Source organism: Blennius ocellaris (genome assembly GCF_963422515.1).
Source record: "Blennius ocellaris genome assembly, chromosome: 3".
NCBI classification, from domain to species: domain Eukaryota; kingdom Metazoa; phylum Chordata; class Actinopteri; order Blenniiformes; family Blenniidae; genus Blennius; species Blennius ocellaris.
This window is the reverse complement of record NC_137652.1, coordinates 20,585,376-20,596,959: the sequence shown is the minus strand read 5'-3', so window position 1 is coordinate 20,596,959 and position 11,584 is coordinate 20,585,376. Positions and strand designations below refer to the sequence as shown.

General features: G+C 44.0%; 1 protein-coding gene across 1 annotated transcript in view; it reads left to right on the top strand.

The window, feature by feature from the left end:
- LOC308144746 (uncharacterized protein) overlaps positions 1 to 11,584 on the top strand; it is a 35,986-nt gene that overhangs the window by 1,611 nt on the left and 22,791 nt on the right. The window contains exons 3-6 of the mRNA XM_080515938.1: positions 7,338 to 7,416; positions 7,501 to 7,562; positions 7,991 to 8,107; positions 9,039 to 9,852. Coding sequence (XP_080372064.1) covers positions 7,554 to 7,562; positions 7,991 to 8,107; positions 9,039 to 9,852 — 940 coding nt within the window. The 5' untranslated portion in view covers positions 7,338 to 7,416; positions 7,501 to 7,553. The remainder of the gene's footprint in view (positions 1 to 7,337; positions 7,417 to 7,500; positions 7,563 to 7,990; positions 8,108 to 9,038; positions 9,853 to 11,584) is intronic.

Sequence of the window (11,584 nt, the reverse complement as noted above, 5' to 3'; positions counted from 1 at the left end):
AATTGCTCGTCACTGGACAGAACGATCTTCTTTGCTTTATATTTGTTCTTAAAATGCCATATTTAGGCTGAAATGTACTATTTTAACCACAGTCATTATCATACCTTTTAGATTAGGAGATTGGAAAAACAACAAAATCATTGAATTAATAATTTTCAAGAAAAGATTTAAAAAAAACCCTTTCCTTCCCCATGCATCTGTTAGGATCTTCTGCATGTTGTAATTGAAAATAATTGAGGACTTGTAAACAAACAAATACTGTAAAAAAAAAAAAAAAGTGCCATTGAAGAAAGGGACTGACTTTTGTTTCATCGTTTTATTCAGTCCAGCTTCATCACCAGTGCGACTGGTCATTAGGGGGGCTGAGCCCCACTTGGTGTCATCAGAAAAGACTGCATGCAAAGTATGTGATTAATTCTTAAACGTTATTCACAATATTTTCTTTCCTGTGATGAAAAGCTCCTCCTAAATTGCTCATAATTAGTGTGAGGATTGTACTTCCTGGTTCTGAGTGGAGCTCCAGTGGTAGAATATCAGTATGAGTCAGCAGGCTTCGGTTAAATTCCAGATGTTGCCTTTTTCAAATGGAATCTTTTATATTTTTGATCGGCTCAACCTTTTCACGGGATCACCGCCTATATATTTGTCATAATGCGGCAAAAAAAAAAAGTTGTGCACCCATTTCAGTTTGACATTCAGTGGTGTCACAAGACCTCAAATAAAATTTTGGCCCCAACAAGTATTTACATGTAGAAACGTAACTGTTCACCACAGTAAATATCAAGAAACAAACACGAGACATCAATTTATTTATTTTTTAAGATTGAAAGTATGTCCCAATGCCACAATGGTCTTTATAGACACTATAAAAACACTCAACCATGGAACCAAACAGTGTGTGAACTGCTGTTTAGGTTATATAAATAATTTGATTTGCATGTAATTTCAGTTTTGTTTTAAGATTTTGAAGGGCATTTAAAAGCTAATGTTATCCTGTTAATGGAACCTCAGCATGACCCAGGCTTGTTCTACTTCTGTTAGAAGTATTTTCGCCGTTCGTCTGCACGAGTAGACGGACGACAAGAACAATGTTTCCTTTCGGGTGTCATGACTCCCAGTCCATATTCTCCGGGGAACTTGGTAGTTTTATAGTTGAGTGTCGCCGTAATAACAATCCAGCTTTGTTGTCTGTCTGTATAAATGTCCCTGTATTTAAACACTGTTGATGTTTTTAGCATATGGTTCGCTGCGCTCATGCGTGTGTGTTTTCATTACAAAAAACGACCAACAGCACGACATGTCACCAAATTAGCATGCTTTAACAATTGACCAAAAAAACACCCCAAATTTTTTTCTAAATCAATAAAAAAATATCTTACGACAAAATAGAAAGCTTGTAAATAACTGAAAAGACAATAAGTTATTAATACAACGGTCAACATCAGACGGTTTAAATAACTCAGTTGGCACACAATAACTCTACGTATAACGTACAAATTACATTTACACAGTGAAAAAGCTAGAAATATTTTGTACATTTAAACAGGTATATTTAAATATATATACACTTTTTGGATATTATCATTTGTAGCGATTGGCATTACTGTAGATTTGAACCAGTGTGAGCATTTCCATTTTAAGAGTTAATTGAAATAACTACGTTTAATATTATTATGATTATATCAAATCTTTTCCCGAATTTGTGGCGCCCCCTGGAGGCCACGCCCCCTGGAGGCCAGGCCACCCTGAGCCTCTGGCTATTTTGCCTAATGGGCCACTAGATAAGTAATAATCAAGGCTGTCAATCAAATCATTTTTCTTTCCTTGATTACATTGCTTTGAATTCATCTTGATCAGTCAGGAATAACATTATACAACGTAAAACATTTTTTAGAGCACTGAAATATTGTTCCCCACGAATGAATGAATGGTTTATTTCTAGTCGTAGTCCAAGACAGAAAACGGCAACAAATACTGTTCACATTAACTGGCCAAGGAATGTAAACACGCAGGCTTATTCATGCTGATCCTATAAATTCTATGAATTAATTTGAGTGTGTGTAGCTTACAAACAAAAACCCCAAATGACAAAACCAACAATGAAAGGGGAAAAACAAACATCAGAAATATCTAAAGAACATAAGACAAGAACACCATCATTCATGGTATTCCTTTCCTCTCGTCCTCAGTCTGAGCTGTAACCATTAATTAGTCTGTATTTCACAGCTTTTTTGTTCTCCTACATTTAAATTAATCGCTGAGAGTTTAACCCCCCAGAACAGAAGCACACCTATATTGAAGATTTGTTTGTTCCCAAATGATATTTGCCTTCTCGTCAAATGCAAAAGCTGTTGAATACAAACAAAGTTTAATCTGTCTTTTGCAGTACATGTGCTGCAAATGTTGATCGCTCGATCAACGCACAGCCTGAGAGAGAGCTTTGAGGGAACATTTGAATCGTTACAGAGTCGAGCGTGAACGCCTTTTGACACTATCTTTGTGTGGAAACAAAATAAATGATAAAACCCAGTGAATTGAGAATAATGAAACAACGGAAACGAGTGAAAACACAAAATATTAGCCGTGCCTTGATGGTCTGTTTTAAAACCCCAATGCGCTCGGAGCCACTGAGAAAACGCAACTTTTTGAAAATGTTTCCGGGGTAAACGGCGTGAACGCCGAGAGTCGTGTCATTTTCTAAATGGCGTCGTGTTAACGCCAAAAACCGACACGTTTTCCCCGCGGGGCCTCATATCCAGGTGCAGGACTCACCCTGAACGCCCCTGTGGCACCGTTCATGTGCAGATTGTTACTTTGCCCTCGGTTGCATAACAAAGCTGTGGCGAGTCTATGGGCTCTTTTTTTTTTTTACTTTGCATTTTTTATGCCCACACAGTGAGCAGGATAATTGGTCCACTGCATTAATAATACACTTAATAGACGAGTCAGCCGCCGCAGGTGGACGTACGTATTGGTATTGTGAGGCTGGAAAGATGTCAGGAGGTCGTCTGTGGACAGGGAAAAAAACAAACAAAAGAGGAAGTAAGTTTAGCGAGGCACCAGCTGAACCGTAACCTCCCCGCTCTGCGGATGCTCTCCTATACGTCGTCACCGTGTCTGTTACATAAGCCCGGCTGCTGCTTGTTTACAGAGGTCTAAACGAATCTGCGGCTGAACGTGGAGCCGCTGTGTGTTGACCCGTGTCGGTTTACGATAATCTTCTTTTTTTTTTTTTTTTTTTTTTTTTGGCTTTTGCTTTCTCCGTGTTTCCATTCGGTGAACTCTGCCTGTCAGGGTGTATTTATTTACAAGCAGGCAGAGGGAGACCTTTGGACCAAGTCCCTGCAATCAACCGCACACAGAATGATTGTCATGTTGTTGTTGTTGTTGTTGTTCCAGGGGAGACTCGGCCTCATGTCGGGCAGCGCGAGACACCCCCCCCCCAGCAACAAATACACAATATGTGAGGTTCATGGTCTCGACTGTGTAAATTTACCTTGTACAACAAATACAGCAAATGCCCCGGACGGGCGCTGTGCTCACACAAAGCAGATTAAAGGAAATGGTAAACACAGCGTCTCGGAGGTGAGCAAGGCTGCGTGCTCGTAGTGTTGACTGTTGCCGTGGACGGAGCTGCGACTGAAAGTCTCGATTCATCACATTAGCCTGTATTTATTCATTCAAACGTCATGGCGTGAATGTTGACCTCCGCCGTCTTTCACCTTCAGGTGAACTCTTTTTTTTTGTGTGTCCAACGCTCTCAACTTCACAACAAACGTGTGGATATTTTTGGGGGAGGGGAGGGGGGGGGGATTATTGGTTAATTCATCCGCTTGGAAAAAAAACACACAAAAAAACGCGCGTGTGCCTGACAAGCGTTTGTGTACACACCATGCGAGTAGCTGGCTTGCTCCATGTGCCAAATACCAGTTTTCCGCCTGGCGTGCCAAGGCAGTGTCATAACCGCCCAGCCGATCCTTATTTCCTCATTCTTGCGCGCCTGAGGTCAATCCGCTGCGAACATATCATGGCATTGTTCTCCAGTGACTGAGCTGATCGGGTGGGGGGGTTGGCAGGGGGACGGGGTGGGGGTCTCTGTGTGCTGCTCTCTTTGGCGTTTCCACAGGTATTGAACACTACATCTGCATTGTGTCTGCACTGTGTGTGTGTGTGTGTGTGTGTGTGAATCCGTGTTAATGTTGCTTGGGGTTTCATCATAGTCGCCATCTTTGGCCTCCGCTCGTCTCCTCTCCGCGTCGGGTGTTTCAGTTTATAGCAGCCGGATCGGCCCGGCAGGCGAAAACAACCGGACGGATGTAAGAGAACATACCGGGTTAGTTTTATTTATCGAAAGCGAGATCAAACCCAACAATAAATCATCCTAAGAAGGCAGCTCGTGTGTGTGTGTGTGTGTGTGTGTGTGTGTGTGTGTGTGTGTGTGTGTGTGTGTGTGTGTGTGTGTGTGTGTGTGTGTGTGTGTGTGTGTGTGTGTGTGTGTGTGTGTGTGTGTGTGTGTGTGTGTGTGTGTGTGTGTGTGTGTGTGTGTGTGTGTATTCCCCCCCTCTGTGCCACAGAGCTTCATTGTGGCTTAAACATAATTAAAAACGCATCACTCGGCTGCACCCGGTGACATTTTCTTCATTATTGTAAATGCGCACCGTAGTTAATTTTGTCTTGCGCTGCGTGTATCACTGACTGAAAATAGTGCTATATCAAATACAAACGCTTCCTCTCATTTGACTCACCAAAAAAAACAAAAAAACAACAACCCAGCAGCATTAATATTACAAGCAGAAGCCTCTGCCGGGACATCTGGCTTCTCATTGGACGAAATAATGAACAACACCTTCCTCCTCCGCGCCTGCTTTTCTAATAAGTAACAAATGCCACTCGGCGAAAACCACAACTGCCCCCCCGCTCTCCCTCTCTCTCTCTCTCCCTCCCTCTCTCTCCCCCTCTCTCTCCCTCTCTCGTCTTGGCAGCTGTGATACAGTCACATTGACTCAGCGAAGCTCTCTCGCCTCACGTAGTTTCCATTTAGCTGGTGACAGCTAACAGTAGCCCCCCCTCCTCCGTTCTTCCTGCTCCACACTGTGATGGAGGGGAACTGGATTATTCAGCACGTCAAGATTAGTTTGTGGAATAAATGTGGAATAAAAGCCACTGAAATTGCAACATTGTGAAAAACGCTCTGACTCCATTTCCGGAGAATCGGGAAAACGGCAACTACAGTGCCATGGAAGCGCAACTTTGTCTCCATGGAAGTGGGGAAAATGCAACTTTCTGAAGACGGTCAGTTTCCGTGTAGACGATGGAAACGCTGCTGCTGCTGTGCACGAGCACCACGGATGTAGTAAATGGTTCTTCTGCACGTGCTCAGTAGAGGGACAATAACGACAGTGGCGGCCTCCAGTGTGTCGTGTCTTCCAGTCTATGTTCTCCTGGGACTTGGTGGTTTTATAGTTGACAGTCCCCGTGATCACAATCCAACTTGGTGTGTCTGTAGGTGTGTTGTTGTTGAGGTGTGGTCACTGGAGGTGTATTGCTAGTTTTTCTTAAAAAAAAAAATTTAAAAAAAAACCCAGCTCATTTGAGCTTTATTTTAGATTTCAGCTTTGAAGTATCTTTTTTATTCATGATTTATTCCCAAGTCCCTTTACTTCCACAAAACTTGCTCACACGGGGGGGGGCGGAGCCTCGAAAGAACTCCGCGGAAAATATAAACTAAAGGAAGAATAGTGAGGAAGCTCTACCCGACATGTCTGTAAGTTTAATGAAGTGACATTGAGTGCTGTTTGTTTATATTGTCGGATGAATTCCTATTGTAAAATCTCGCAAAGTTGCCCATTAACAAAGCCAGCAGTTTTCAGCAGCATTCCTATATATGGCCTTTGGCTGCAACAACTGTGTTGCTTTTAGTTCTGGTTGATTGATTTGAATTCTTCATGTTTTTGGAGAATGATTGCTCCTCCCATTACGTAAGATGCGCTGCAGTCTTTCTCCGGGTTTGCGATTGGCCAGACGCCGCAAGCTCCTCCCCTTTTATTGTGAACGCGCACTGATCAAGATTGGAAAAGCCTGCGTTAAATAACCAAGTTGATAATAATAATAATGTGCTTTGTTGCACTGCTTTATCAGGGACTGTGAATGTCTGGGTTGGTCAACGGGGAGATATCCTGGGTATGTTAATCCCACTTTGTGGTGCAGAACTATGGTTTCAAGACTGATGGTGATTTAGACATTCAATATTTTGATATTATGTTTCCTCATTGGAATCCTTTAATGTCTGCGAATGGTTGGGTTTTTTTGTGTCACTTTGTATCGCTTTATATCTTTTAAAATTGTTTAATTCTCAGTATTGTTGTTTATTTTTTATTTCTTTGCTTTCCATCACGTTGTGGACATTTTATGTGTTTTCATTGTTATTTAATTGTTTTTTTGTGTTGTTTTGCAGAGATATAAGAGTGTTTAATTGCCATATATTATAATAGATGCATGTTGAAAAGTTCTATATAATGCAGATGTTTGCTGTATATATATATATATATATATATATATATATATATTCTGATACATACTACTATTTTTGTATCCCCTTGTATTGATTTTAAGATTTATGCCTGTTCAGTTGACTTTTAGTTGTCGTCTGTTTGCTTCCATCCTCGCTCGTCTGTCCAGCTTGTTCTTGCTTCATTTCATCCTGTTCAGTAAGTGTGATCCTCCAGTTAGTGTGTTGAATTCTTTTATTTGTTATATTATTATACAAATGCCACCCGATTACTTCTTCCACAATAAAAAAAAAAAAAAAAAAAAAAAAGCACCCTCATGAAAGCTTTTGAATTCGCTGCTTTAAATGCTGTCGGCAGGACGTTTTCAGGATGTGATGTGTCCTACATTTATGGCAGCTTCAGCATCTTTCATGTCAAATAAGCAGATGTATTAATAGAAGGCATATTTAACAATAGCCCCCGTGGCCCGGCAGACTATAAAGAAGCTCCTTAATGTTTCACTTCGCTGAAGTCAGAGTGTGAGCGAAGACGCGGCACAACAAACGGGGAAAGCGTGGCTGAAATCCACAGTTCGCCGGAGCGACGCGTTTCCCCTCCTTTAAAGAAATGTTGCGTTTGTGACCCGCGTTTCATCCCACTGTCGTCTCCTCTTATCCTCCAATTTCAACAACTTGCTCAGCGATAAGGAGAGCGTTCCGTAAAGAGCCAGACCGTGACAACGTGCACATTCTTCTTGATCTGCAGACCGCCTTTAATACGTCTGTCAGCTTTATGGTTTTGTTTACGTTCCCGGTTTGATGGGTTTTTTTTCCTCTGCTCCGAATTCAGGCTGAGAGAACGAGCTCCGCCGGGCCGCGACATGTGAAGAGCGCTTGACCTCTTGACCCCGTCGGCAGTCCTACCTTAGGTAAGAAGCACCTTCACTTCCTCTTCCTTTCCGTTTTGGGTGTTTTTGTATTTATTCTGGGTTGTTTTTCTCCCGCTGCGGCAGAACCCGGTGAGCTTCACGTTGTGACCACGACCTGACACCTTCCTGCCTCGGGCATGCCTCAGGTGAAGGAGGAACACACACACACACACACACACACACATATATAATGAGTGAAGGGCACATTTGTAAGGTTGCGTGTGTGTCTGTCCTTGTGTGTGTGTTGCATCTGTGTGTGCGTCTGTCTGTGTCCTTGTGTAGGTGTATCTGTCTCTCCTTGTGGTGTGTGTGTGTGTGTGTGTGTGTGTGTGTGTGTGTGTGTGTGTGTGTGTGTGTGTGTGTGTGTGTGTGTGTGTGTGTGTGTGTGTGTGTGTGTGTGCGTGTGCGTGTGCGTGCGCGTGTGCGTGCGTGTGCGCGTGCGGTCCTTGACACATTTTTCTCTTTTGACATATTGTGTGTAGTAGTTTTTTGCCGGAGCCTGCAGGGAACAAATGGAAGTCAAAGTATTCCGACAGAGCATCAAAACATAATGTGGTTGTGTGTGTGTTCACAGCCGGGTATGAATGGGATGGAGCCTGCGTTCGGCGAGGCCTACGGGGGGCACCGGGGTCTGCTGAGCCCCTACCCTCTGGCCATGTCGCCACAGGGGGGCAGGACCGAGTACGACCAGGTGAGAGCACATACTGGTTCCCCCTTGTTGATACTCCCACATTGACCACGCTCCTGTATAGAATACAGAATTCCAGAATAAAAACTAGGACCCAGTTTTAGTTGTTGATGTACAAACGTCTCTAACACATTACACTAGGATACAGTACAAACACAGGGTTCTCTTGCATTTTCTGATGCACTAATTGTCTGATTTCATCTCCTTTTTTTTTTCATGATGATGCACTAATCGTCACGCCTTACTTTGACTCCTGGGCTCGAGTTTTTCACGTGTGACAGAATCAATTAACAGCTTAATGATAAGGAGTGGTGAGATTTTTCTGTCAGCTTGTACCGATGTGGTGTTGAGACGTTTTGTGCGTGATTAGCTACGGCCTCGTTTACATGGCTTTACCAAGTGAAAGCTTTTAGAAAAGGTGAACATTTTCGAAAATGCGTATTCCGTCTCGGTGGAAACAAAAGTAAAATGCAACTTTTTGAAAATGTTCCAACTCCCCGTCTTCATGGAAACGGATTAAAATGTAACTTTTTAAAAATGTTTGGGCTCTACGTCCATTCTGGACAGTGGAATCGCTGCTACTGAGCATGTGCACCACGGCCGCATTGGACCGTGGCGGCAAACGTTGTTGATAGTGTCGCGACTCCCAGTCGATGCGTTCTCACTTGAAACATTGCTGTGTAAACAGGGCCTTAATAAACAAAAAAAACCACCCAAAAAACAGCAGAATTCATTAACAGATTTTTTTTCATCATGTCGAGAGTCGGAATACTCCTCCAGCGTATTTCACAATCGGTTTTTTAAACGTCTCTTTTTTTTTTTTTCCTGTAAATTGTTTGTACAATACTGAAGAGCTTGTTGTAGTAGAAAAAGGCTGCTGGTGGTGAGCAGGTCCACGTGCACCTCTCAGTACCTCTGTCCCCCTTTTCCCCAGAGCGTGCTCCTGATGCTGGGCTCCCCAGCATCGCCACGGAAACGGCCCTTTGAGTTGCTAAGCGACCTGGTGGATGACGGCGGCCTGGGCGAGGACCTGCACCCGGAGCGCTGGGACGTGTCCTCGCTGGACGAGATGGCTCGCTACACCAAGCTGGCCCTCGGGGTTGGCGGGGAGCTGCTGGCCTGCTCCGAGGAGGCCGTCCTGATGGGCCGCTGGGGGCGGAGCCAGGAGGAGCAGGAGCAGGAGCAGCAGCAGGAGGAGGAGGAGGAGGAGAGGAGGAAGAGGAGCCGGCACGCCGCAGCCCCTCCCGTCAGCCTGGAAGTTCATGAGGCCACCGCAAGGGCGGAGGAGGAGCGCATCTCTGTTGCCACGACAACGGGGAGGGAGTTGTGCGTTGCAGGAAGAGCGGCGGGAGGAGGGGAGGGACAGGAGGGAGGGCTGGCGGGGGAGCGCACGGTGGAGGTGTATCAGGTGGCGCAGGATGAGGAGGAGGAGGTGGCAGCGGCGGCGTCGGGGCAGGCTCTGGAGCACTGCAGCGAGGAACACAACTACTCCCTGAGCCAGGGGGGGGAGCCGGGGGTGGCGCCGGGACACAACTCCAGGACCGAGGACGCACAGGAGGCGGAGACGAGGCAGGAGGGCCCGGACAACGAGGAAGTCCAGAACAAGACGGAGCTGGACGAAGAGGATGGGGAGCAGGAGGACGAGGACGAAGACGAAGAGGAGGAGGAGGAGGAGGAGGATGAGGAAGAGGAAGAGGAGGAGACGGCGGCAGAAGCTGAGCTTTCCAGCTCCTCAGAAACTGAATGTGGTGAGTTTTTGGTTTCATCTTGTCTGAAGCGTAAAGATTTCACATCGCAGCTGCAAATCCAACAGTCAACTATTTTTGAACTGGTGTTCCGACTTTAGGGCTTCGATTTCACTGAATATTAACTAATTTAACCACAAATGATTAAACGCAAAACCTAATGCATTAAGTTTCACACTCAAACACTGAACATTCCTCAGTGCACCCGAAGAAGTTCCAATCACAGTCTCGCATCTTTATGGCTCCAATTTACACGTTTCACGTGAAAACAAATTGCTTTTGAGGTTTTGTTCCTGAAAAGTGCACTGCAGCATTTTCAAAAGGATGTCCGTTTACACCGAAACAGCAGAAACTCTAAAAACAACATAGATCATGGGGTTGGTGCTGTTTGTTGTTTTTGTAATGAAACCCCACACACACACACACACGCAGCAGAGAACAAATACGCTTTATTAACAACGGTGAGCACACGGGACATTCGTATGGACAGACGCCCAAGTTGGAAAGTTATTACGGTGACTGTCAACTATAGCAAGTCCCAGTAGAATGTGGACTGACAGTCATGACACTCTGGAGGCAAACATTGTTATTGTCCATCAACTGAGCATGTGCAGAAGAACTATATAATACGGCTGTGCATGTGCAGTAGCAGTATTTTTATTTTTATTTTTTTATTGCATTTCCCCTTGATTTCCATGGAGACTGACTATAAGCGTTTTAAAAAAAAGTTGTTTTCGATTGCTCTGAGCGCCATTGCCTTTATAAATGGAGACCAAACACACAGCAAACGTTTTGCATTCTCACTTGAAGACACTTTCCATGTAAACTGTAGCTCGTAGCTGAACATGTTCGATAAGAGTATCAAAGTTGGTGCAGACTGTAATACAACCATCACAGATGAGCGGGATTTGTGTTTTAAAGCCACTTCAAAAGCAGCACAGACTGCGGCGTTCAGCTGGTGGCTCATTAAGAAAAACGCCTCTCCTGCCTCGTTGTGTCTCCACACCTCACTTATCTCTCTTATCTCTTTTATTCACAAACCCAGAACAAGACAATAACTCGACCCATTTAACCGGCAGCCGTTGTGATAATACTTAAACATTTGAACCACTTGTTTGGTGCAGCCTTAACGTGGGTTTGTGCTTCTTTTGTGCAACAGTTGAGCCGATTATTATTATTTTTTTTATCTTTTGGATTACTTGTTGAGCCAAACAAAGAGACTTTTAATGCAAGTACACTGCACTTTTCATGAAAGTTCCGAGCTTGTGATAAAGATCTGACCTCACTGACTGCCCTGATTACTCTGCATGCTCAATTACTGAGTTTGTCCAAATTCAAATGCAGAATACAAAATCGCATGGTATATACAACGGCATTTTTGCTCATTATGAATCAGTTTTCTTGTTCAGTAACTCAACATGCCGCTGGGGCTCGGATGGTAAATCGACAAGAGTCAGTGGGGTTTGTTGGCAGGTTTGATTCCTCCAACTTTTCACACGTCCGCAAGTGTCTTGTTCAGTCATTTCTAGCTGCTGTGCATTTCCCAATGATTAGAGCAGGTTACTCTGTACTGTTTTATACTTTTCCTGACAAAAAGATGTACCAATTTGAATCATTTGAGTTTGCCAATTTTTTCCATTATTATTATTATTATCTTATTTACGGTGTGGTAGTACGGGCCCCTGTTCTTGCTGTTTTAGAAATGTTACCTTGTTCATCTGTTTTATCATGGATT